General features: G+C 32.6%; 4 protein-coding genes across 4 annotated transcripts; 2 read left to right on the top strand and 2 right to left on the bottom strand.

Annotated features, from left to right (window-relative positions):
• Positions 1 to 11,326: 11,326 nt before the first annotated feature.
• LOC110633031 (two-component response regulator ARR2) lies at positions 11,327 to 15,214 on the top strand. Its single transcript, XM_058144934.1, has 6 exons — positions 11,327 to 11,741; positions 12,180 to 12,332; positions 12,441 to 12,821; positions 12,974 to 13,050; positions 13,176 to 14,366; positions 14,466 to 15,214. Exons 1-6 carry the CDS (start codon positions 11,567 to 11,569, stop codon positions 14,541 to 14,543), a joined length of 2,055 nt encoding a protein of 684 aa, XP_058000917.1. The 5' UTR covers positions 11,327 to 11,566; the 3' UTR covers positions 14,544 to 15,214.
• A 661-nt stretch (positions 15,215 to 15,875) lies between these two features.
• On the bottom strand, positions 15,876 to 19,104 carry LOC110633064 (COBRA-like protein 7). The gene is made up of 2 exons (XM_021781515.2): positions 18,444 to 19,104; positions 15,876 to 17,617 (listed from the first exon to the last, which is right to left on the bottom strand). Exons 1-2 carry the CDS (start codon positions 18,967 to 18,969, stop codon positions 16,203 to 16,205), a joined length of 1,941 nt encoding a protein of 646 aa, XP_021637207.2. The 5' UTR covers positions 18,970 to 19,104; the 3' UTR covers positions 15,876 to 16,202.
• Positions 19,105 to 23,110: 4,006 nt separating this feature from the next.
• LOC110633120 (extensin-like) lies at positions 23,111 to 24,209 on the top strand. The gene has a single exon (XM_021781601.2). The coding sequence runs from the start codon at positions 23,327 to 23,329 to the stop codon at positions 23,885 to 23,887; it is 561 nt and encodes a 186-aa protein (XP_021637293.2). The 5' UTR covers positions 23,111 to 23,326; the 3' UTR covers positions 23,888 to 24,209.
• A 1,700-nt stretch (positions 24,210 to 25,909) lies between these two features.
• Positions 25,910 to 27,609, bottom strand: LOC110633026 (GATA transcription factor 15). Its single transcript, XM_021781457.2, has 3 exons — positions 26,701 to 27,609; positions 26,485 to 26,610; positions 25,910 to 26,401 (listed from the first exon to the last, which is right to left on the bottom strand). Exons 1-3 carry the CDS (start codon positions 26,719 to 26,721, stop codon positions 26,117 to 26,119), a joined length of 432 nt encoding a protein of 143 aa, XP_021637149.1. The 5' UTR covers positions 26,722 to 27,609; the 3' UTR covers positions 25,910 to 26,116.
• Between the last annotated feature and the right edge of the window lie 142 nt (positions 27,610 to 27,751).

Raw genomic sequence — 27,751 nt, 5'->3', positions numbered from 1 at the left:
AGATTCAGGCCGTTTTTTATTTAAAAATTAATATTATTAATGTTTTTATTTTTTATTTATAATTTTAATATTTTAATTAACGTATTTTAACTTTGTTAAAATATTTTTTATTAATAACATAAAATATAAAATATTTATTTATATCAAAAAACTTAAAATTAATTATAAATTTTTTTATTAATAATAATAATTATTTTATTATTTTATCTATATTTTTAAAATTATTTAATTATCTTAAAAAAATAATTATTTTTTTATTTCAATAATAAAATAAATGATATAATATATTAAATTAATAATTATATATTTATTAATATAATAAAATAAATTTTAATTTTATATTTATTTAAAAATTAAATAAATTATATGATATATACCCTTATTAATCATTTCACATATTATCAGCAACAGCTAAATATATTTTTACTAAACATTTAACACAAAACAGCTACTATCGGCTATCAGCTAACAGTAATAACTATCGGCTAATAGCTATCAATTGTATTCCGACAGTTATTCTATCAATTGCCACAGAATATGAGTCATGTTTTGATACAAAGCATGATACAAAGCAGGAAGCTTGGCACTTAGCTGTTGACAGTTTTAAGATGAAAATGGCAGAAGGGCAAGAGCTGTATAAAAGGTGGGGTCGCGCGCGATCTCTTGTTTTCCCCGGCGACCTTGTGGACCAGGCACCTACTGTCTTACTCTGTAAGGATCAGTCTATGATCTATCCCCTTGTACTTTCTCTCCAATTTCGATTCATTGACCTCCAAATCCTCAATGCAACACCTGACCTCTTAATTCTCTGATAAACATAATAATCTCACCCTAGCTCCACAATTCAATAAAAAACAGTTTGATTCTGCCATCAAAAAGTCCTATATTTTATCAATGTCCCATTTCCCTCTATTTGATGGAAATGATCACCGCATACATCTCCAAACTCATATCAAGCTCCTCCTCCTATTTCAATTTCCCTTCCATAAACCTCCCGCACCGTGACGATAAATGGATCCCAAGAAGTTAAATTCAGTGGCTACTCTCTCGCAATGGGCCTCGAAATCGGGAAGTTCTTATCATCAGATAAGTTTATCGCTGGTGGTCACCAGAGGGCAGTCCACTCCTACCTGACGGACGGACAGCAGAAGATAATGCGGTATATGTGTCCTTATTCATAATCAGCAAAAGCGAGGGCGTCGACGTGAAGACATTGTTTGAGCTATCGCTGATGGATCAGAATGGGAAAGAACACCATAAGGTTCATGCCCATTTTCGAAGAACTCTTGAAAGCGGACCTTGCAGGCTGAAATATCGAGACAGTGTGCAGTGAGGTTTGTGATTCTTGAAGTATTCTAGTTGTTCTCGATACCAATAGTTTTTATAATGTTGTTATTAGCGGTGGGTGGTGGACGTCCTGGTACAGGTTTTAGCAAATAATCATCAAATCTTCGGTTTTAGGAATCAGCCTTTTGAATTAAACTTTAGTTTCAACTCCAGTATGATTTTAAGCCTTTTCGGTAGATTCCGGTTTTTATTTTAATTTTAAATTAAATTTTAATTTTCTTTTAAATTTTAATTTTTACACTTAAAATTATAACATTTTTATGTTTATTTTAAAATAAAAAATATAATTTTAAATTTTAATTAATAATAATACTAACATTAAAATATTAATATTAATATTAAAAATATATTTCTTAATAAAAATATTATATTACCTTTTACTAAGTTATGTAAATTTTAACTAAGTATATATATATATATATATATATATATATATATATATATATATATATATATATATAGAGAGAGAGAGAGAGAGAGAGAGAGAGAGAGAGAGAGAAAGAGAGAGAGAGAGAGAGTATTAACATGCATTGTAGTTTTGTATGTTGTCTATATTTATTATACTTAGTCATAATTTAATTTTTTTTATATGTAATTTTAAAATAATTTCATATCAATTAATTAATAAATCTTAAAATTAATTGTAATTTTTTTCAAAACAAATGTAATAATACATCAAAATTAAGAAAACTAAAGTAAAAATCTAAATCAAATTATATAAACATTTGAAAAAACACTTTTATTAGTGATAAAAATTAAAATAAATTGATAATCAAAATTATGATATGTTACTTGAATGTAAAAGAGACTAACAATTAAAATTATGTAATATTATCTTATTTAAATCAATTTTAATTAAAATAATACTTTAAAATAAAACTAAAATTTTATATAAAAAAGAATTAATTATAATTGTAAAAAATTTTTTAAACTATTTTTTTAACATTAAGTGTCACGACCCAACCTATGGGCCGGACCGGCACTAGGACCTGGGCCAGCCTAAAGCCCCCGAGGCCCGTAGTAAGCCTAACTGTTCATTAACCCAACTCTAAGGCCCATTTGGGCGCAAATTCAAGAAATCAAACGGATAGAGTCCGACCATAAAATGGACTTTCCAACGGGGAGTTTTCGACTCATCCGACCTGTAAACACAATAAATACTCAATTGGGGAGCTCAGCTCACCCTCCACATACTCATCAGCATAAAAATAAATGGGAGCTCAGCTCCCTCATCCAATCCATCAAACATGCATATAATATTAAGTTTACAGGTCCAAAATAATAATTTAGGTTACAGACCCAAATCAAATAAACATTTCTAACACATGCGGAAATTCTAAGATTTAACAAGTTTATACAAACATTAGTAATCGACCTGTGAGGGAGAAAGCAGGTTAACCTCAAAAATATCCTCATGTGGCCTGGAAAAATTTTGAACAGGAGTGAGCGTTCGACTCAGAGAGTAAAATATCAATTTTAACCATAATCTCTATAACTATCTAAAACTAATGCACCCTGTAGAGTGAAATGCAACATCAACAACATTTTCATATCATAACATCAAAAAGGTAATTTGGAGCACTCACGCACCCTATAGCATCAATCGTAATATATGGGAGCTGATCCCCTATACAGCTCTCTTAAATCCAACCTGGTGCCAGCGAAGAACTCAAGCCGGACTTTCGCTTAATAAACCAAATCGGGGGTCCCAGCGAAGAACTCAAGCCGTGACTACCCCCCGAAGGATCGAGTCCCATCGAAGAACTCAAGCCGTGACTACCCGTCCTGTCCATAGTCCACACCACATCACACGCACACCAACGCACGCACACTGCTCCAAATTACCACAACAACATCCATGGCACTTTAACAGTTATCAATGCAACATAAATCGTGCCTAGAGTTTAACTACATAAATATATGCATATAAGTGATGCATGGGCATGCTTGAACATATAATAATAGTGAAATTACAATTAAAATTAATATTTTACTCACAGACTTGACGGTGGTCACTGAGGCGGCTGGGCGGAGGAAGAAGGCTGTCCCGGCTCACCTGACAATTTTATTACAATCATTTAATAAATCTGACTCAATACAAACAAAGAAAAAGACCAATACGTCCTAAGTCGTGCCGAAAATCCGGCAGAGTCTCCCCTATACCTAGGACCTACCCAACCTGCAAAAGGGCTCAAAACACACTTCTATACTCACAATCCATATATCCACAACTCAATCACATCACACAGCCCCTCCTGGGCCCATCAAATCAATCATCCATCACAATATGTAAAATTTCAATTTAGTCCTTATAATTGACCATTTTTGCAAAAACTGCCCAAATAAGTTCTAAAAATTCTAAAACTTTGCCCCGCGGTCCTTAGCAACATTACTAAGCTATTGCAAAAAGAATCATAATTTTCTAAGCTACCACGAATATTTTATGGATTTTTAATCCTATTTAAGCACTAGAAAATTAGGAAAAAGTAAGGTTCGGGTTTACCTTTGCCGATTCTGACTTCGAGGACGCGCTCGGGACGTCTGACAATGGGGGGCTAGCCAAAACCTCGGTCCAATTCGGAGACTTTTCCAGAACGAAGTGCATGCGGCGGAAATTCACGCACGGTCAATCGCCGAATTTCCGCGAATTCAGGATACCTACACGAAGCTCATAACACGGGGGTTAGTACATAAATTTTTCAGAATTTTCTAAGCTCATTAAATGCTCGGAAAAACACTACGAAGTTCCGTGGGACCACCGAAAAACGGTGTCGGAAAAATTCGAAATTTATGTCGCCGCGAAGCTCTCGACGAGTGGAGCGTGCTGGTACCCTCGGTTTTCTCGTGGGATTCACGGTTTTCGAGAATCTAGCCCAAAAGTCGAAATGGGCTAAAATCTTCCCGAGCAAAAATCGGACAAACCGCTCAATGGATTTCGGTGTTCTTGGTGTCTATGGAAAGCTCTCGTCGAGTAGATGATTTTAGACACAAGAACCGGTCCGATTGGTGGCCGGATCGGCTGGAATTTGGCCGGAGAAGTCGAAACGCCGCGCGCGCGAGGGAGGGAGTTCGCGCGCGTTTTGCGGCCGTTTGGGCGTGGCCGGTGGTGGGAGGAGGTGGGTGGTGGCGGCCGGTCGGTGGGGTGGCAGGGAGGTGGGCGGCAGTGGCGAGGCGAGAGAGAGAAAAGAGAGAGAGAAGGAAGAGAGGTCGACGCCCGCGGGGAAGGAAAGAAGAAAAATGAAAAGGCCGGTCCGATTCGATCGGTCCGATCCGGTCCGGTTCGATTCGATCGGTCCGATTCAAGATACAAAATTTTAAATTTTTTACTCTGCCTCGGGACCGAAAACGAGGTCCAAAAATTTCGAAAAAATTTCAGAAAACTCAGAAAAATACGTAGACTCCAAATATATTTTTAGTTTTGCCACGTGGTCTTTAAATTAATTTTTAAAAATCATCAAAGTTTATATTTTCGAAAAATCGAACCCGATTTTTAAAATCCGAAAAATCTCAAAAAAATTCCTAAAATTTAAATAAAATTAAAATACCAAAAATGCTCATAAAATTTAAAATTTTGGGGTGTTACATTAAGCTTTTAAATTATATAGTATTATTTATTACTAACAAAATTGTTTATAAATTAAAATATCTATGAATATTTTTTAAACTAAGATTTAGAATAATGTTAAGATTTTAATATATTAATTATTATTAATTTAAAAATAAAAAAAATTATAAAAATAATTTCATTAGTTCATAAATTCTCTTATTCATACTTTTGTGCTAATTGATTAATTGTTAGAAAAAATATAAGATTATAAGTATAAAATTTAGTTAATAATTGAGTGAATTTTATAACTCTTATTATTATTATTATTATTATTATTATTATTATTATTATTATATAATTCTATACTATATAATAAAAAAATTAATTAATTAAAATGTTTGTAACAATTAGTTTTTTTATCAGGAATTTTTTATATATAAAATAATATATAAAAATTCTATTAAGTTCATAATATTATATATTTTTTAATTTTTTATTTAATTTTATAAATTCTTATTACTAAAATATATTATTTTTTACGCCAAATTTATTGTGTATTTTTTGTTAGTATGGAAAAAATTACATGTATTTGTAAATTATAGAAAAATTTGAAAAATGTATATTATTAACTATAAAAATTCTTATACATTGATGTACGAAAATCCGCAAGTATACGGGTCGTCTCAAGTAATAAAGTGATGAATCAAGTATCGTTCCCACGAGGATTTGCTGTTTGATTACCAAACTATGAATGAAGCGATTATTTGGGCTAATGATTAATGAATAAATGGTAAATGTAAATGAGCAAGGTAAATTGATTAATCTAATTGAAATGGGTAAAGAGCAAATAAATAAATTCTAATTCTAGTTCGCAATTAAACTAAAATTAACAATGGGTAATTTAAACGAAAGTCTAATTATGGTAAAAGTGATTCCAGAGTTGGGGGTTTATGCATAAATTAATTGGGATTTGTCTTGGGCATTCCAACTTTTAGGGAAAAATAGAATTTGAAGAAAATTGATTCTAAATCCTTTTGATATCTTTTTCAAGCAAATCAAAGTGTATTCTAAAATAACCAAACCTACTTTCGTATGTATTTGATTACTTTAAAACACATTAAGTTTTGTAATCAATAATTAATTCCTCTTAAAGTCCTAGTTTATTTCTAAATCTAGGTGATTTTAAGTTCCAATCCATTATTACCCATCAATGACTTTCACCTTTCGGTCCTTCAATCAAAGATTAACACAATACCCAATGGGTACCAACATTAGGCAAGTAAATCAAGCACACAATGAAGGAATCAAAACTCATATTCATATAAAATAAGAAAATACCCAGTCCAAATCCACAAATTAATCTAAGACATATTTTCCAACTCTGAAATCTAAAGAAATTACTCACTCATGATGGTATTTACAAGAAATATTGATGGAAAAGTAAAGGAAAACATGATAAGAGGACTGAAATAGAAAAACCTAGGTGGAAGAACCAAAGTCTCTGGTTTCTGGAGCTCCAAAACAGGAGCAGAAAAATGGCGTCTCCTCCCTTTTCTCTATTCTATTTTTCTTTCCTTTTTTTTTTCTCTTCCCTTCCTCTTCTGGCAAAAATAAAGAAATGATGAATTTATATGGTCCCTAAAAGTTGCCCTAAAAGTAAATAAAATACAAGGAGTGGATAGAAAATGAGGTGTAAAATTATCCAAGTCAGCAGTACTATTCACGTTCTGGGCATTCTGCTTAGGGTTCAGCTTAACCCTAAGCAGCTTCTTAGCAAATTTTAACCTCTGGTCGCACTGTCTGCTTAAGGTTAAGCAGACCTTCAGCAAATCTCGGCAGACTTAGAGTAGAATGGACTCTTCTACTGATGCTTGACTTGTGTTGCTCCTTAAGCATGACCTTAAGCAAAGTCTCAAGCAAATTTCGGCTAATTTGCTCTTTCAATGCTTGATTTCTTCAACTTTCCTAAATGCTTAAAGAACTTCAAATCTCTTCAAATTATTTCCTATTGCACTCATTGATCTTCGATTTTGCCACAAAATCCTATCAAAACTACAAAAATTACGAAAATCAAATATAAAGTATCTAAAATTAACAAATAAGATAAAATAAAACTAAAAACATACAAATATGATTTAATTACAAAAAATAATAAAAAAATTAAATGAATTTACTAATCAAAGAAAAAATTGAATTATATATATTATTTAAGTATAAAATTATAAAAAAATTTTAAGACTTTAATTTAATTAATTTTAAATTAACTAAATGATAACATAATGATGTAATTAATAAAAAAATTAATATATAAAATAAAATTTTATTTATATAAATATAATTTTTCATCATTAACTAAACTATTTCATAATTAAATTTATAACTTTTTAATCTTAAATTAAATTTTAAGAAAATTCGCTTATAATTCAAATAAAAATTATTAATAGAATAGAATTTAGTTTTCAGATAAATCTCTAAAATTAAAACACATGTCACATTATTTATAGTTATAACGAAACGCATTTAATGAATAATCACTGCAGCTTGTCTTTTATAATTATTATTGTCAAATACTTTCTTTAATTATTATACAACTTTTAGAGTATCTATTAGTTGAATTGTAAAAAACTTAAAAGATAAATATAAATAGAATTAAGAAATTTAAATTTATATAAATTATAAATTTAATTTAAATAATAAAAAATATAATTATAAATAATATAATTAAACATTTATAAAATTTCTTTCAAGTTTAATATTAATGTGAATAAATACATTATCTAACTAATAGATGACGTAGCTATATTTAGCTATGTGCATTAAAATTTGTAATTTAAAAGGCCTTTATAAGTTTCAATTCAAATTGGATATTTATTTTTTTTAAATATAAAGTTATAATTTAAAAAAAAAATAAATTTATAATTTCTTAATGAATTATTTTTATAAAATTAATAATTTTGTTTAAAAAATTTAATATGAAGTTTCTTAAAAAAATGAATTTTTATTTTAATATAATTAACTATTTTTTATAAAATTTTATTTTAAATTAAGTAGAATGATTATAATATACTATAATTAAGACTTATGAATAAGCACCCACAGCTAATACTAATAGGATTTCTCACACATATGAAATTCTTTTTATAATAAATTTCTAAATTAAAATTAAAATTTATTTATTTATATATTATAATAAAATAATAAATTTTAATAATTAATTAAAATTCAGTCTTTGTAACAATTTCAGTTTCAATTTAATTTGGATATATATATATATATATATATATATATATATATATATATATATATATATATATATATAACTTATGATTTTATTTTTTTAATTAATAATTTTTAATAATTCATGAAAATTAATTTTAAAAAATGAATTTTTTTTTAATTAACTCTTTCTTATAAAACTTTATTCTAAATCAAGTAAAAGTTAAATATAAATAGGTTAAGAATTTTAAATTTATAATAATACTAAAAGTAATTTAATAATAAAATTATGTCATTATAATTTATAAATAATATAAGGTGAGATTTGTGATTCTTGAAGTATTTTTGTTGTTGTCGATCACAATAAGTTATATATGGTACTACTATTGGATGTAAAACGATTTTTTAGAAGAAATCTATTAGAGACATCAAATTATCTCAAAGATGATGCCTTGGTAATTTGTTGTTGTGTTATAAGGAATGCCTGTGCCAGATCATTTTATTAGTCATAATTTTGACGAGTTTATAGAAAGTGGATTTTCAAGTTGAATGGGAAGCATTTGTTGCTCAGAAACCGAAGGATCGAAACACTGAATCCGCGGATTCCTGGTCTTCTTCAAGTGCAGGGAACTAGAAGGAGTTGAAAAGGATTAGGTTGGTAGAAGAATAAGAAACAATGAAGGAAAGCGATGATGCAGCTACAAGGATTTTCGTATCCGTTGAAATAATGAAATCTCATTTGTTGTGATTATTTTTATTTGTTACCTGTGATTTAAAAACATGCCAATAATATTAGCTGAATGCAATTTCACCCAATTGGCCTAACTATGGCCGCTATACTTGCAGAGAAACTCTCATGTTGTGGACGCTTTAGCTTGCAGGGATGCTTTGTTGTAGGCCATCAGCAAAGGATGCAAGGATATACTCATAGAAGGAGATGCATCACTAGTCATTTTTTCTTTTCAAGATCAAGTTCCTTCGTTAGAATTTTAAATTTTTATATTTATAAATTAAATTTATTGATATTTATTATTTAAAAATTAAATATAAATAAAATTAATATATTTTTTTACACTATTTATAATTAAATTTATTATTTTATTAATATTTATTTTTTTATATCAAACTAGTTTTAATATTTTTTTTTTAATTTTATGTTATTATGCTATATAATCTAGTTATTTAGATTTACATTTACTTATTTGACTTTAAACCTTATATAAAGATTTGATATAATATTTTAATATCGATATTTTTTTCAAATAATATTATTTATATTATGAAATTATATAATGATAAAAAGATAATTTTTTAATACTTTCATGTATTATAGAGATTTTGCTTTAATTTTTTTTAATTAGTAAAAATAATTTATAATTTAATATTTTGTATTATTTTTATTTATTATATATGTGCATGTATGAATATTTTATTAATGTATTATTGGCTTCCAAAGAAAATTTCCTGAATCTGACTCTGCGTGTGCGTGTGAGATCTCTTGATTTTCAAGTCCAGTCCATTAAGAGAATTGAGTATTGTAGGAGCAGAAATTCAAGCTTTGAACTTATATATCTAAATCTAATTTAAAATATAAATATATAAAATTTATAGGTAAATATCATCATAATTTTTATATTTTAAATTTATAATAACTTAAATTTAAATAAAAAAATTCATATAAAAATAAAACATGATGCGGAATGCCAAGAAATAAAATTGGAATTATAATGCAAAATGGGGCATTTGGGCTCAATAAAATTAAAGCACCTTCCTCCTTTAACTATACACATCATTGGTTGAGTGATCAAGAGAGAAATTTCTTTCCCCGACATTGTGAACAAGTCCTTTTTTCCTTAACTTAACACCGAACTATTCAAATAAAGCCATAGTCTCTTTAATATTTTAATTTTTATTTTAGAGTATTTTAAATATAAAAATACTTTTAATTATCTCTTATGTTTAGTCTCAAAAAATTATAATAAAATTTTAAAAAGTTATTTTTTTATTAATAAATAAAAAATTTAATGAGATAATATTTCAATAATTTGAAACTTATTTTATTTATAGGCCCAATTTAATTAAAAAACTGATTATCATTACTTTTAAGTTATATAAAGATTTGAAAAGAATTAAATTATGAAGGAAATATATAAAATAATTATGTCTAATTATTATATTTGTCATTTAATTTCACATATTTAAATATTATAATTGTCATTAATTGATATTTTTTATTGACCCAAAAAGCAAAAATTTAATGGTTCACATTTCTACTTCTAAGCTGGGCTTCAATAATTTTGACTCAAATAAATATTAATATATTTTGTAAGATTTGTAATGAAATAAATTTTTGCTGACTTATTTCACAGCTTTTCTTCTACTAAAAAAGCTACCTACAAGGTAAGCTACTATATCAATATAACCCAATAAATACTAAAATTAAAATTCATTGTAAAATCTACTTGAGCCATTGGATTATAAAGAAAATTTAAGTCATGCATGGCTTTTAGAAGCTAAAGTATATGAACGCTTAATATGAGTGAAGTAAATTGATTGCAGCTGACCAACCAATTGATTAATGTGAGCGATCAACTGACTGGAAGTTCCTCTCAAAGGCATTCTAAGAGATTGCATATTGAAACAAAATTTTAAATTTTAAAATTTAAATTTTAAATTAAAAATTTTAAATTTTAAATTTTAAATCCTAAAATTCAAATGTAATTTAAAAAGATATTTTAGAATATAGTCACTAATTTTTTTTAATTTAATTGAGTTAATAAAAATTAATTTTTTAAATTATTAAAATAAAAATTATTTATTTTTTAATTAAATAAAAAAATATTAAAATTTTTTGAAGCTCAATATAAGAGTTATTAAATACATGTTCATATCCTATTTAGATTAAAAGTTAAAATCTTCAAGGAGGTCCTGCAGCACCGTGTCGTTGCATGCCATGGAAATTAACCAATCAAATTATAGTAAACGAGTGTGGTAAAAAACGAAGACCCAAAAATGTAGAATAGTAGTAAACAGTAAAAAAAGAAAGAAAAAAATTTAAAGTTGGGATGCTGTTGTAGCAGAGCAGATATGGTGGAGTTTGTTAACTTATCTGTGAGACTGAGTTGGATCCACTCTTCTAGGAGACTGACCCACCTTTGAATAATATAATTGAAAAAAACAGAAACAGAAACAGATAAATTGAGCTTTAAACTGATGCGAGCCAAAGCTATGTCTTCTTCCACGTTCAATCCCAAAATTTATATATACATAGACATAAATATATAAATCTTCTATTCTAATAGTACAAAATCTATCCATTTTCTCTTTTATCAATTCTTGGGTATCTAAGTGGATTCTTTCTGTTTTGAAATGGGTAGTGAAAATTCACTTGTTTTCTTTTAGTTTCTGCATGTTTCTTTTTATTTTCTTTCTTTCGGATCAAACGTTTTTTCAACTATGAATCTTACCAAAGAAAAGAAATCCATGTCAACTGCCAGCTCTAGTGTAGGTTGGAAAGCTGGGGACGTTGTTCCCGATCAGTTTCCGGCAGGTTTAAGGGTCTTAGTTGTTGATGATGAACCAACATGGCTCATGGTTCTGGAGAAGATGCTCAGGAATTGCCTTTATGAAGGTTTTCTCAAGATATTTGTAGCACAGTTTCTGTGAATTCGTTCTCTGCAATGTCATTTTTGTGTTATAAGAAATGATTTTGATTTCATTTGGTATGTTACTTTGATGATTTTGTTTAGGGAGACATTTTGTAGGAATGAATAATTTCAATATATTTTAGATTTGGGTGTGGTTTCGCATCTGTTGTAATTTGAGCTGCAATTATGCACTGCTCCAAAGTAAAGGCAGTGTTTAACGTTTTGAATTTGTTAGACCTGATATGTTTTTGTATGATTCATTTCTGCCAAATTGAAACTACTCCTTTTATACTTGAGATTATTTTGAATTTGATGCCTTTTTTCCCTCTCTGGATGTATGTTAATGAGAGATTAGAAGGTTCATGTTTGTGTAATTAGATTGATTGATTGATTGATTTAAAATTTTCATGGGAATTTTTCAGTTACAAAATGCAATCGCGCTGAGACTGCATTGTCCTTGCTTCGGGAAAACAAAAATGGATATGATATTGTTATAAGTGATGTTCATATGCCAGAAATGGATGGATTTGAACTCCTTGAACACATTGGGCTAGAGATGGATGTGCCTGTTATCAGTAAGCATTTGGTTGCAATCACTTGTAGATAGATTTAACCATCATGTAGCTCAATAGCTTAGATTGATGTGATGTCTCATATATGTTTATAATTTGTGAACTTGACAGTGATGTCCGCTGATGGTGAGAAAAATGTTGTTATGAAGGGGGTCATCCGTGGTGCTTGTGATTACCTGATTAAACCAGTTGGCATGGAGGCACTGAAGAACATATGGCAGCATGTGGTTCGGAAGAAAAGGAATGTATGGAAGCACTTGGAGCAATCAGGTAGTGTAGAAGAAGGAGATAGACAGCAGAAACAATCTGAGGATGTAGATCACTCATCTTCAGCCAATGCAGGAAATAGGAGAAACTCAAAAAAGAGGAAGGACGAGGAAGAAGATGCAGAGGAAAGGGATGATACTTCTACATTGAAGAAGCCAAGAGTGGTTTGGTCAGTTGAACTACACCAGCAGTTTGTTGCAGCTGTTAATCAACTAGGCATTGACAGTATGTATAATTAGCATTACATTTTTTTTTTATTTCAATTTGTTGATGCTTATTTGCTGCCTATTTTGGATATGCCTTGTATGCTTTGTCATTGGAGGAAACGATTCCTCATATAGCCCTCTTGTGTTCTTTATATTGATCTGTGGATACAGAGGCTGTCCCAAAGAAAATTCTAGAGTTGATGAATGTTCCTGGGCTCACTAGAGAAAATGTTGCTAGCCACCTCCAGGTATGGACTAGATATGCTTAACAAAGAATTATATAGAATTCGAATAATATGTATACTAGTTGAAACTCCTAGGCGAGTAAACCTTACCATTTGATATAATCTCATCATCTGTTTGTATGGTACAGAAATATCGTTTGTATCTCAGAAGATCGAGTGGGGTTTCACAGCACCAGAACAATTTGAACAGTGGTTTTATTACCCCCCAAGAAGCGACTTATGGTCCACTGTCCTCGCTTAATGGACTTGACCTTCAAACTCTTGCTGCTACTGGTCAGCTTCCAGCACAGAGCCTTGCCACGCTCCAAGCAGCTGGGATTGGTCGATCAGTAGTTAAGTCCAGAATTCCTATGCCCATAGTTGATCAAAGGAACCTTTTCAGCTTTGAATTTCCAAAATTAAGAATTGGAGACGGGCAACAACAACAATTAAGCACTGGCAAGCCTATGAATTTACTTCATGGAATCCCAACAACCTTGGAACCAAAGCAGCTTGCGAATTTGCACCATTCAGCACAATCTCTTGGGAGCATGAATATGCAAGTTAATGCCCATGGTAGTCAGGGTGGTCAGAATAATTCATCACTGATGCAGATCTCTCAATCACAGTCCAGGGGGCAGACACTAAATGAAGCCACTGGCAACCATGTTCCTACTCTCCTCCCATCATCCATGGCACAGCCAATTCTATCTAATCCAGTTGTTGGTGGAGTGTTAGCAAGAAATGGTTTAACTGAGAATGGTAGAGGTACTGAATATAATCTAGTCTCGCAATCATCTTCAATGTTGAATTTCCCCTTGAACAGCGCAGCAGAATTATCAAATAATAGTTTTCCTCTGGGAACTTCTCCGGGGATATCCAGTCTCACATCTAAGGGGGTACCTCAAGAAGAGGTTAGTTCAGAAATAAAAGGATCTGTAGGATTCATGCCAAGTTACGATATTTTTAGTGATTTGAATCAGCACAAATCCCATGATTGGGAATTACATAATGTAGGCATGACCTTCAATGCCTCCCAGCAAAACAACTCTCTGCAAAGCAATCTTGATATTGGGCCATCAGTTTTATCTCATCAAGGGTTTTCTTCAAGCCGAAGGACTGGACAGAACAGTAATATATCTGCTGTAGGCAAACCCATGTTTACAGCTGGGGATGCAAGTGAACGTGTAAATGCACAAGATGTTGGACATTTCAACACTTTTTTTGCAGATAATTCAGTGAGGGTTAAGTCTGAAATTGTTTCTGATGCAAACTGTCAGATTAACATCTTCCCTGAACAATTTGGCCAAGAAGATCTCATGAGCACACTTCTAAAACAGGTGGGTTCTTCCCCCAAAACATTTTCTATTTGCTTTCATACTTTTGATTTGCCAAAGTTTTGAATCATTTTTGTCAAAATTTCTTCAATTTTGCAGCAGCAGCAGCAGGGACATATAGCATCAGCTGAAAATGAGTTTGACTTTGACGGGTATCCCCTGGATAACATGCCTGTGTAGCAGTTCTCTTAGCTATTTGGGTTTCTTATTGTACGTACCTGCTTTTGCAGATGAATTTATTTATCTCTTCTGCAACCAGAGGGAAGCAGTTCAAATTAGCATTGTGCTTGACAGACAGGATTGCTTGATTTCAGTTAGCTGCATTTCCTTTGTGCATGTCATGATGTTCAGCTGGTTTAATTTGGACAGAAAATCAGCAAATGGGAAGAAGTTGAGATGAAATATTTCGTCAGAACGTACTTGCAAATTTTGCGAGATACGATGCATGAAATGCCAAGGCATACATGCAAAATTTTGGCTGCAATTGGGTTGGAAAATCTAGAGAGAAGCAACTAATTTTAGAGTGCTTGTGGAACATTGGTACAGAGTCATGGAGATAACTTCTTAGACATCTGCAGAATTTTTAGGAGCCTTGCTAACTCTAGTAACAGATCAAATTTTTATTTTTTAATTGATTTTAATTTATATTTTTTATTTAAGGAATTCACCTTGAAGTAAATAGTCCATTTGATTGCTCTAGATGTAAGTCTTGAGTAATTTTTATTTCTTTCTTTTTTTTTCTGGATGATTTCTCGTACTTAATTTCTTCCTTTTGCCCTTCTATGCATTTTTATAATGAAGCCTCTGTTTCATCATTTGATAGAGTTGCTATGTTTCTAAGAGGTTATATTATGTTTGTTATAATGAAGCCAGTGTTGAAGAAACTGTGATGTTTGTTATAATGAAGCCAGCGTTGAAGAAACTGTGATGTTTGTTATAATGAAGCCAGCGTTGAAGAAACTGTGATGGTAAAAGTATCATATATTATTGATGATTGCAGTGGACTCTGTGCCATAGACAAAGTATAGGCTTCATTTGAATAAATCATTTGTAGAAAAAAAAAATAATTGAATCATTATACAATTTTGATTTTGACTTCTTTTAAAAAGTATTTTTTTAAAAGTTAAAAAGAATTGAATTCTTTTAATAGAAAGAATTGATTAAAAAGAAATCAATTAAATTAAATTCTTGTAAAATTCTAAATTTCAAACACGGATAGTGTATTCTAAAAAAGAAACTAAGACAGTTTGGAAAACTCATCATATCACATTTAGGAGAAATTATTAGGTGCACTTAGTATACATATACCATCTCTCACAATCATGTAGAACCTACTCTCTATATTATAGGAAGGACTCACTTTTCTGTGAGAGAGGGAGCACTATTTTTTAATGCTCCCGATGTATTTAATAATTAGCTCACATTTAGAGCTATCGACCTGCTTTCGAAAAAGGCAAGCTTACTCAACAATGAACTAAAATCTAAACCATCATCAGACAATCGCACAACGTGTGAAAAATGAAGCACACAGGGTCACAGGCCTGAACTGACCAATCACTAACACGGTTCAATAATTCCTACACAGGATGTCAAATTGTACATTCGCTTTTAAAAATGCTGTTAAAGTATTGTATATATCATTCAGAATGTGTAGACAACAGCACACCTGCTGACAATAATCAAATTTACAAAACTCCATATATACTAATATCGGTGTGCGTATCTTCTGGAAATTCTTGTAATGTGAAACCTCCTGGATAAGCATGTGTACATTGAAATCCTGAAAGAATGAAAAGAATTAGAAGCCACAGTAGAACCAAGCAGTTACTCATCTGACAGCTACTGCTGCATCAGCATGAACACCAGAGTCGCTAGGAGGATCCATAAATTTACAGCCGGCCCCTTTCTATTGCTGTTGCTTGTGGGGTATACTTTAGGAAGTGAACATTCCTCCCCATTGAAGAACACTTTAGTTGGAAAACCATCTCCAGCAGCCACATTAAGTCCGGGCGTAGATTTCTTAGTAAATGAGATTACAGACTGCTGTTTTCCAGGTACCCTAGGATTCTTTTGTGGGTCAGCTCCATCAGTTTCAGCAACAAGATAGTTCAACCCTGGAAGCCCTTGCATGATTATGGTATTGTTGACGCCATTCACAATGCTTCCATTGAATGAATACATTGCTTCAAAACCAGTAGCCGCTTTGTCCAATTGTACTGCAGCAAACCAATCAGGAAATGCAATTTCATCCCAATTGAAGATTGTGATCCTTGCACTCCACCCACGAGTATAATCTGTATAAACATGCCAGTTCATGCTGACCCCACAGTTATCTCCACAGGGCATTGGGTTTGGCACTGTTCTATGTTTAAGTTCAGCCCAAGCTCTAGCCATTGCAGTCCGATTATCAAAAGGTATAAGCAGTGCCTCTGGTGGAAGAAGAACAGCAGGAGCAGTCGTATTACAAGTTCTTGCCGTGCTAGCAGGGCATCCACATGCACAGGTATTGCATGGAACAACAGAATCATTGTAGTAAGCAGAAAATGATACACAGCATCTGGGGCTTACTCCCTTGGGATGAGTAATATTGCATACTACCTGCCAGCTAGCAACTGCAGTTGAATTTGATGGTAAGCCACTAGGGTCTGGGAATTGGCTAGGGCTCACTCTTACTGGGGGACCACATTGATAATCAGGGTTAAGTGTGCCATTGATCTTCCAATTCTGCGGTGGTGTGAGGTCAGACCGATTAAGAACTGGAGGCATTTTAAAAACCTGCATCTGGAAAACTGAAATTGACTTGCTTGGGTCCATGGATGGTGGCAAGATTGTACCATTTCGACAACAGAAGGGTTTCAACCCAAGGTTTGTGTCGTTGTACTTTGTCGGAGGCAGGTCAATTATTGTTGGCCTTCTTTCACAGTTTAATACATTGGCAAAGTCTAGTTCCTTATAGAATGTACCTTGTGGGCCAAATATGCAGTCAGATGAATCAACAACATAGGGATAAGCCCCTTTCATGGTGTAGATAAATTCATCTGTCATCCAGTCCCAGCTCAATTTCCAGTTATCAAGACGACCAAGGGGATTGTGATTTTCAATGGTAACCTGTGCCCAATAATTGGAATCATACGTTCTGATCACATCATACATGATGGTAAGATCCCCATTCTGGCGAGGCAGGAACTCCTCCTCCACAGTGATGTTTGATTTAAAGTTCTGATCTTTGGTGCAACAAACATACATCATACTACCTAGGAAAACCAAAACAAATTCCAATTAAAACGTGTAGGAACACATAAAACTTCAACAACTGAAGAGATTTGGTTCAAGCAGAGAGGGTAACTGTTTTGCAGTCGTAAAAAGAAAATGCTCTGAGAGTTGACAAATCTAAACTGATACACAAATTTATAATTTCAAGAAGCTAAAGGAACAAAACAATCTTTTCTGTTGCTCAATTTCCTTTCCCCAAACATTATGACTTAACAGGACCAAGATGCAAGAAATTGTCCTCAAGAATTGGAGAACAGCAACAAGGTTAATGAGAAATATAATCAAACATAGCTACATATACTGGAGCTGAGCCCTCGTAAGATCAAACTGATATACAGTGAGATAACTCTTACAGTAACAGCTTACAACACAAACAGGTGACAATATGCTCAATCATATCAGCCATACATACAGGGTATACTACACTGAAGATCTAAAACTTTTTGTGATCAATCCCTATTTTCTCTGACAAACAGAGATCCAATCTTATACTCTAATAATCCCCTCCCATGTCCAATCAGATCATGTCTTTTACCTTAAAAATATATATAAATCATAAAACCTGTGAAAGAGATGCACGACAAAAGAAATAATCCAAGAATGAAAACCAAATATCCGTGTAGAAATGGTATCAGCTTTCATTCATCTTTCTAAAAATAGAAGCAAGGCTTACCACAAAATTTTAAAAAAAAAAAAAAAAAGCACAATGACAATCTAAATTAAAACATAAATGCCCACATCGCAAAAACTCAGAAAGAAACTTCCCCAAAATCAGAAGTCAAAACAAGAAGGGGGAAAAAAACTCACCTTCCGTGGTAGTCTTAGGGCAAACAAACCCATCATTAGCAAGCGTGACATTAGAAGGCCAGGGCACATCCTTCAAAGGGACACCGAACTGGGTCCCGAGCAGCTTAACCTGAACCGACGTCTGAGTGGGATCCCCAGCAGTCTCAATTGGCGTTTTGAGATCAGTCATAGGGTACCCAGCAAAAACAGTACCATTACCAACATTTGCAGGCAAGCTAGTTCCATCAGCAAGAATAGCATTAGATGCAGAGACCAAAAACTCATCATTTTTAAAACCCACAAAGACCTTCCAAGATTTGAGCTCATCAAGTCCACTATTTTGTATACTAAGCGTAGACTCGAATCTGTAGGGCTGGTGGGCGGGATCGGTAGGCTTAAGCTGGGTTCCTCCTTCATATTGGTAGGACAAGAAAATCCCATTGCAGTCACTGGCCGCAGGCGCCGGTGCAACGTTGTTAGTCTGGGAGATCGCAAAGGGTAGTATTGTAACAAGAATCAAAAAGAACAGATCGAAGTTGAAAGCCATGACTCGTGGGGTGGAGGTTGCTAAAGAGAACTGGATTTGAAATGGTTTTTGTCACCTTTTGAAGTGAGAAAAACGATGACAAAATGGGAAACGCGTAAGGGATTCCTTGTACAGCTTCCACTAAGCTGTCTTTGCTGCGAGCAGTCACGTTATTCTAAGAAGCTGAATAATTACTTTAATTTTTATTAATTTTGTAAAATGAATTTACCTCTCTCAAGTCTCAACGATACCTAAATAAAAAATAGTCAACCTTTTGACCAGCGAGCACATCTAATAATCCCCTTTCTTATCCCTTGTTTGCTTGTGTTTGGGATATAATTGCATTTGGCGGAGATGACAGTAATCACATAATAGGATGAACCAACGGTTGAGATGAGTTAGCAGATTTTATGGATGGTTACATTTGATTGGGCCCTGTTTCTATTTAGGTAAATTCAGATGTGAACACGTTTCCTTGTAGTTGAGATACATAGCAGAAACTCCGGCTAATGTTGCGGGCACGTCCTTGTCTGCGGTGGGCCCAAAACGCGTGCTTACAAATTAGACTTTTAAATAAATTTTAAAAAAAATCCTAAAACAATTACTATAACGAGTAGAATCCGAGGCCCATGGGCTTACTAAGTTTGAAGCATTTTAAATTTTCAACTAGCCGTTACTCTAGAAAGGCTTCTTTCATTTCCCTTTTTTTTTTTTAAATATTTTTCCTTTTTTTTAAAGAAAAATTAAGAGACAACTATCCTTTGATGGATAGATTAAGCTTGCAGGACATGATAATGCTAGGTCCATGATTCCATTTTGAATTGAATCAAACCATATTAATCAGAAACAAAATTCATTAATTATAGAAAATTAAATCATAATCGATTCAAATAAAAGGCTTTTAATTTAATTTAATTTTTAATTTTAAAATAAATTAATTTGATTCGATTTCTATTAAACTAATTTTTATTCGATCTTAAAAATTTTATTATGTTCTTGTGAATAAGAACATAATTATATAAGTGATTATTAATTTAATTGCATGTATAATTTCACCTGTAATAAATTTCTAACAGTAATTTATGTAAAACGTTAAAAAATTTTAATCTAAATTTTATAAATATATACATGTAAATAAGAAAACTTGTGTAAATATATGACTAAAAGCTACGTGCCCAAATCAAGAAAGAGTGATGATCTGAAACAAGTGGTGATGGAAGAGAGTCCAAAATTCCAGGGTCAAATTGAACCAAAGTTCAGCAATTGTAGGTGAAGACGGCATCACCAGTTCACCACCACAATCTTCAGCCATTTAAGTCTTTGGAAGAATGGAGTCAAACTGTCTCTGCAGAATCGTAAAGGCAATGAAAATGATCTCACTAACGGAGTAAAGAAGCTAAACGAAAGGCACTTATTTGCTCCGGAGACTTTACCCCCTTCTTTTGCTCTTTCAATGAGGCCTAGTTCTCTCAACCCACCAACTTCAATACCTTACCGTCTGGTTGGCCGATCAGAACAGCCCATTTTACTTATAGTCGTGGGCTTATGTTTCACTTAACAGAATTGGATGAGCTTTTATACTATAGTTTTATACTTTTATAAATAAGAAAATAATTTCAACATCACACGAATTACATCAAACGGTGTCCTGTAAGCGAGGCCTAACTCAGGTTGGTGAGCAGCTGCAAATAAATAACTATATAAAATAGACATTCTCTTGGACAAGGACAATGATATTCAACACAAAAGAAAAGGGTCTATTCTTGCGCAGCTGAAAACTCCTGGACTATAATGGATAGATGGATTTAGATGCTAATCATTACCAATACCTGGTCTCTATCCCAAGTAATCCAAATTTCTACAATGTGATTACTCTCTGTTGTTTAATGATTTACTTCTTTTGTTGGGTCATGGGTTGGGTGCCAATTTGCCTTGTAAAGGAGTCGACTTCTACTTTCTGAAAAATACACTTTCAGAAAATCTATTTTATGAAAGGTATAATACAAGATATATTTAAGTATCCAAATTAACTTTCTAAGAAATGTTTTGTTTTTAAATTATAAAAAAACAATAATTCTCTTAAAATGATTTTAAGTATAACTGTTATTTTTTGTGACTTAAATTTTGAAAATATTTTCATGGGTTTAAATTGTGATCAGACTCGAAAGTTTCGCGCTGCAATTTGAATGGGATAAAAAGTGAGATAGCGGAGGGCATGGGTCGATAGGCCCGGACTCAAAATTCATCACTAGGCAACACCCTCGCGATATGGACCATTATAAATATTGTAATATTCTACTCTTTGCGAGAGAGTTGTGAGATATTCGGGAAATACACTGGGTTAGGGTTTGAGAGTTCTGATTGATTGTATCTTGTTTTTTTCATCATAGTGAAATTTTTTCTCTTATCTTTGTCCGTGGACGTAGGCCTTACAGTTGAACCACGTTAAATCAAATCCTGTGTTATTCTTCTTTTCTTTTCAATATTGTATGATTATGCGATTTATGTGTATGCCTTAGATTTGCGTGCTTGTTATAACAGTAACAAATTGAAATATAAAATATCATTACATTTAATTAAGAAAGTCCAACATACCAAGTTCAACCTAAATAAGTTATTTTCTTTATATAAGTGAAAAAGAAAACTCTATTTTTCGAATAATTAATTTAATGATACAAATCAAACGATATCATTTTATATACTTATTTAATCTACTTGCCCCAATTCATTTCTTTGAGTAGTAATAATTAATAGAAAGCCCATTAGAGCCACCACATAATATGCAATAATCAATCATTTTCTAAGCAAGAGAAACCAACAATGTCAAAAATATTGGTTATTGGGTTGTGATTTTGTTTGTCTTGAAATGAGATTATGAGTTGCGTCGCTATACAGGTCATGTGGGATGAGAATAAAGTGGATTGAGAAATTCCCATCACTGAATCATCAGGGGCCCCCAGGATAAGGCAGCCGCCGACTGTTAACTGACTTTGTCTTGATTCATAGATTAGGCTCCCGAGTATTGTGTAGTAGTAATATATTTATAAGTTTGCAATTGCTACGAACTCATCTTTATGTAAAAATCATTTTAATATTAAATATTTATATTTAAATATTTATTATATATTTAATATAATTGACATTATATAAAGATAAGTTTAACAATGTAAGAATGACATAATATCATAATCGGATAAAATTAATTAGATTTAAAAATAATTATTATTTTTATAACAATATGAGAATTTTAAGCGATTGATTATGTAACATCCTATATGTGACTGAGAGTAATTCATTAGGAGGACATGACTCGTTGATGAGGGGATAGGAATGAACAGAGTCTCACATAAAAAAAAAAAAGTGATGAGTGATACAATTGACAAGTCTTATAACATGTATGGTGCACTTTTAAAGCTCAAAAAAGAAATTTAAAAAATAAAATCGTAAGATTTAATGAATCAAAACAGATAACATTATCCAATAGGCAAGCAAAAAGCATGACATATTAGATAACGTTTTGAGTTTCTCAAGCTAAGCAATCATGACTAGAGAGAAACTTAGAAAGGGTGATATTATAAAGGGGAAAAGCTCTCTCCAATAAAGAAGATTAAGAAAGCAAAAGATATAAGTGCAAGATCCTTCACATGAAAACAAAATTGCCAGCTTTCCAAGTTATTTTTCCAAAGACAGCTTTTCAAGTTATTTATTGATATAAATTGCACCTTTTACATTTTCTTTATTTCAGTCCTTTATAAAAGCATTGCTTAACTAAATTAGACCGTTTATCGATAATCAATTAGTCTTTCCAAGAAATGCAATACTGGGTTGGAAAGATAAGGGCCAGTCCTAATTCCTAAATAAGTTGTGGCCTTTGTTATTTGGCAGACAATTGCCACCGAACCAGCCTGCGAAAATCGCTCTGTATCACAAAATTGAACGCCCACCATACGCATGAACACGTTTCTGAACCATGGTCAAACTGGTCAAGCCCATCATTCACGACTCCTCCTCACTATTCAAACCTCACCGTTTTAAGGGTTTCACTATTCCTTATCTCTTAAAGTAAAACGTGTCGGTGTCATCTTTTAGAACTTTAGGCTCCTTTTTAACGTTTTTTTGTTTTTAATAGTAATTTTTAAAAGCATCATAAAGATGATGATGATGATGACGATTGATGAATGGTGTAGCTTCAAAGATAATAGACACTTACTTCAACCTCCACTCAACGCTCACTTGCTCTCTCTCTCTCCCTCTCTCCTTCTTCTTCTTCTTCTTTCTCTCAGCTGCTCATTAATTTATAGGTCTCTCAAGAATTCCGCCAAAAATTTCTTTTTTTCTTCTTCTTGATTAAACTGCATTTCTTGAAATCTGTAGTCTCATGTTGATTGTGCGCAGAATGGAAAGAATCAAGATGATCATTTTCTTTCTGGCAGTGCTTCTCATGATTCTACCCTCCACCAATCCCTCGCCCATTCCACAATCAAGAACATTGTACGAGATCGCATGCACAATGTGCTCTTCATGTTGCAAACCCTCGTCTCCGCCTCCACTATCTCCACCACCGCCAGCATCCACCTCTAACTGCCCACCACCACCTTCTCCGCCGAGGTCATCTGGCTCGTACTACTCCTCTCCACCACCACCACCTTCCACTTACACCTACTCCTCTCCACCACCACCACCCTCCACTTACACCTACTCCTCTCCACCACCACCACAGGGTGGTGGCGGCGGAGGCGGCGGCAGTTACTATTACTATCCTCCGCCAAACTATAAGAACTACCCTGCACCTCCTCCGCCTAACCCAATTGTGCCTTACTTTCCTTTCTACTATTATAGCCCACCTCCTCCTTCCATGTCTGGGTCTGTGAAGCTGATGGGTTCTATTAGTTACAGTGTTGCTGCTGCTGTTGCCATCACTTTACTTTCTTTGTTTTGATATATACTGCAGAGAAGGTAAAGAAATTGAAATAATGTGGCAGATTGGCAGATCTGGGAAATTTGCAGCTAAGGAGAAAGAGAGAATACTTGTTGAAACTTGATCTTTTGAAGAAGAAGAAGAAGAAACAGAGTAAATTAAAAATGCCCTCATCCTGAGGAAGAGAAGCACACTACAGAATGTGGAAGTAGTAATTCTAATTCTCTCTTTTTCCCTCTCTTGCTGTAGAGTTCGATCTGTAATTTGTTAACAATTTGTAACTATCTTTGATCTTCTTTCCCTTCACATTAATTAAAAAAAAAGTAATTAGTCATTTTGGTCACCCATTATTAAAGCAATTGCTTTATCTTCAGCTTAATGATTTCTCAGCAACAGACCAAACTCACTGTTAAGTTGTGTTCATGGATGATAGGATTAATTCTGCAGGTAGGTGGATTCTTTATTTTCCTTTTGTTTCCTCTATATAGTTGAAGTAGCTTTGGTAATATATGGTTGGATGAAATCAGCTCCGTTGGGTGCGCTAGAATAGAAATAGAATGATGTGGAGAGTTTTCTGACACAGGATGGGATTTCTCACTCTGAGAAGCTCACGGGAGTAACTAATTTTAACGTTTTACTTGGTTTATATTTAAAAAAAATAAAATAAAATTTTAACATTATAATAAAATATATAAATGCCTGACTCCACTTGTACTTGTGGGCAGGTTTCTAAGAGCTTGTTTGGGTTGAAGGAAATGAGGGAGGAAGAAAAATAAATTATAGAAAATATTTATGATGTTATATTTTTTTTATTTGAAAAATAGAGAAAAAATAGGATTGAAAGGAAAATATTCAATATTTTTTTTTGAATTCGGAGAGAAAATAAACAGTATAGGGTAAAATTATTAAAACATAAAAAATAATTTATAAGATAAAGATAAAATAATAATTTTAATTATTTTACTTTTACTCTTTTACAAAAAAAAATAAATTTATTTTCTCTCTTTTTCAAACATAAAAAGAAAAAATAAAAAATAAAAAATAAAAAAAAAATTTCTCCCTCTATTTTCCTTCCCCTCCTATAATTTATCCAAACATAACATAAAGAAAGAAGAGTGAGGATGAGAACTCTCTTTGTCGTCTCCAAGTTTATGAAGGAGACGACATGTAGGAAGGAACAATTGGCTGGAGGCCACGTATGGTGATGGGTGGTGGGGTCAAAGGCATCCTATGGACTCACTGTGAGGTGGCAGATTGGTATTATTGCTTGCAAACAGAGGGGAGGACGTATATGGATTAGGCCAACAAAGTGATTGGCCCAAGGACTAACCATTGATCCATGAAAGCTGTAGTCTTCCATCTCTATTGAGTAGGCCCAGACCAGCAGTAATAAGAACTCAGCATGACATTTACTGGGAAGAAGTTTTATAAAATAATTTGAAAATTTTTCAAAATTTTAAATTTGTATTTAAGAAATTTTATATATATCTTTTTATAAAAATTATCTAATTATTTTCATTTTTTTATTGTAATATATATTAAATTTAACTTTAAATTAAGTTTTAATATCATCTACTATATTTAAAAATTTATTTTTATCAATAACAATTTCAATTGGGTGTAAAATAAAATTAAATAGAGCCCGCCACATGGAAAGTGAGAATAAAGCAAGAACTTTTATTTTATAGGGAAAAAAGAAAAGGAAAAGGGTCACATTTTGAAACCCTCAAAGTTCGTTACATTTGGTCTGTTTGGCTCCTAAGAAAATAAAATGGCGCTCTGCTGACTCAACAAACCGTACCAACGACACTTTGAATTTAAGCTTTTCATTCCCGCTTCTTCCATTTTTATAATTTTTTTCACTACCAAAATATCAAATTACATCCAAAAATTATAATTAACTTAAATCAAATTCAATTCTTCCCTCGAATTTGAAACTGTCAAAATGAGTTACATATATAGCTTTAGCTACAACCAAGTCAGGTTGCACAAAGGAATGCAAAATACAGCACATTGAATTGCTATGTTTGGAAAAAGAGAATAGAATGACAATATCCAATTGTTGGATTTCTTGAATTCCTTACAAAATCCCAAATACAGTTAGCCCTAAAAGCTTGAAAAAATTAATAATAATAATAAGTAATGAAGAAACCCAAACCCAAAATCACAACATACAATTTTAACTTAATTGGGTCAGCTAATCGAATACAACAATTCTTGATTCCATTACTATCCCTCCCTAAAATTCTTCTAAGCATACACTGAACCATAAGATAGAGCCATTAATAGCACAGCAGCTTGTTCTTCTTCTCCTAGCTTCCTTCTCTGCTTCTCCACAGTTGATCTCTGCATCAATACCTCTCTACCTAGAGCCAACAACCTCTGCTTTAACCCATCTCCTAATCTATTACTGTTATTGCTTGAACTACGATGATTGTTCCCTTTCCTTGCTTTCTTCTCATTTGCTGCTCTGTTCAAACCCAAATTGTCCCTTTTCTTCTTCCTGCTTCTAATTCCACATGCGTTGCACAGTGACTGCAAATCAAACAGTTAAAAATCACAAATCAGATCAAAGCTATAAACAATGGAAACGAAGCTGAGCTGCGAGCTATTTCTACCTTAGGGCCAGCTGGGCCACCTCTCCAGAGTGGAGTCTTTGATGTTCCGCAATCGGCGCAGGTCTTCTTCTGCTGATGTTCTCCTCCTTCGGAGGATTTGCTACTCATATCCTCAGGCTCTGATCCCTGCATACAGGTCACATAAATGGAGCTGGATTAGCCAATATTTAGATGAGATCACAGATCAAATCAAGAAACCAGATCGAATTCGCTTACTTTTTCGCTTGGATCCAGCATTTCAAGCAACAACACTTGAGATCTAAAACAAACCCAGATGAGAAAAGCTGGTAAGCTGAAGTGGGTAGCGACCAAAAAATACGGTGATTGGGAAATACTAATACGAAGAATAAGCTGAACTTGAAATGGTGCACGCTAAAAGTTCAAATGATTGCAACAAAGAGCTAGAAACAGACAGAGATCTAACAAATTTGCAGCTATAAGCTAGAGATCAAGTAAAGAAACAGAGAAGTAAACGATCAAAGACTCAGGGAGAGGGGACGAAGAATCAAAAATGAAGTGAGCACTAAGCAGAAGACTGAAAAGAGAAAGAGGAGTGTACAGAGGCAAATAAGGAATGCAACCGACCCAGACACACACCACACGCACCACCGGTGGATGTGAAAAACACTTTATAAATGGGAGGTGAAACCCTAACCCTCTGAGAATATGAAATGACGAAAATGCCTCTGGTTTGGAAATTTTCAGACCCAACAGACAAACACCCGCCAAAGAGGTTTGCTGAAATGAACAAAAAGGCGCCACTTTCTGGCAATTTTATTTATTTATTTTGTCTCAACGAAATTATAAAAATTAAAAAAATGGCGCCATTCAATAGAATTTTGGCTCGCAATTTGGATTCTGAGGATGATGAGGACATGATCCAGTGCTACTAATTACATTCAGAAATGTCACATTTGAACCGTTGATCAGTAACCATGTGTGCATCATAACTTGGAATCCGTCAAAACTAGTTTCCTATTTCTTTCCAGACCAATCAATATCACATTACACTTTGTCTCACTTCAATCCATCAAATTCACATATTCAAATTTAACCCTATAATCTATATATAAGACCTTTTTATTATTTAAAATTTTATTTCATTAAAAAATATTGATAATTATTTGTAAATTATAAATGTATTAAATTAATGTGAAATTTTACATTTTTAATATTATTAAAAAAAATAATCTCAATCTACCTAAATTAAACCAAAACCAACAATATTAGCCAAAGCCACTGGCCGTATCTACTTGATAGTACGAAA

The sequence above is a fragment of the Hevea brasiliensis genome, chromosome 4, assembly GCF_030052815.1.
Source record: "Hevea brasiliensis isolate MT/VB/25A 57/8 chromosome 4, ASM3005281v1, whole genome shotgun sequence".
Taxonomy (NCBI): domain Eukaryota; kingdom Viridiplantae; phylum Streptophyta; class Magnoliopsida; order Malpighiales; family Euphorbiaceae; genus Hevea; species Hevea brasiliensis.
Note: the sequence above shows the minus strand (reverse complement) of the source record. Positions and strands in the feature narration are given on the sequence as shown.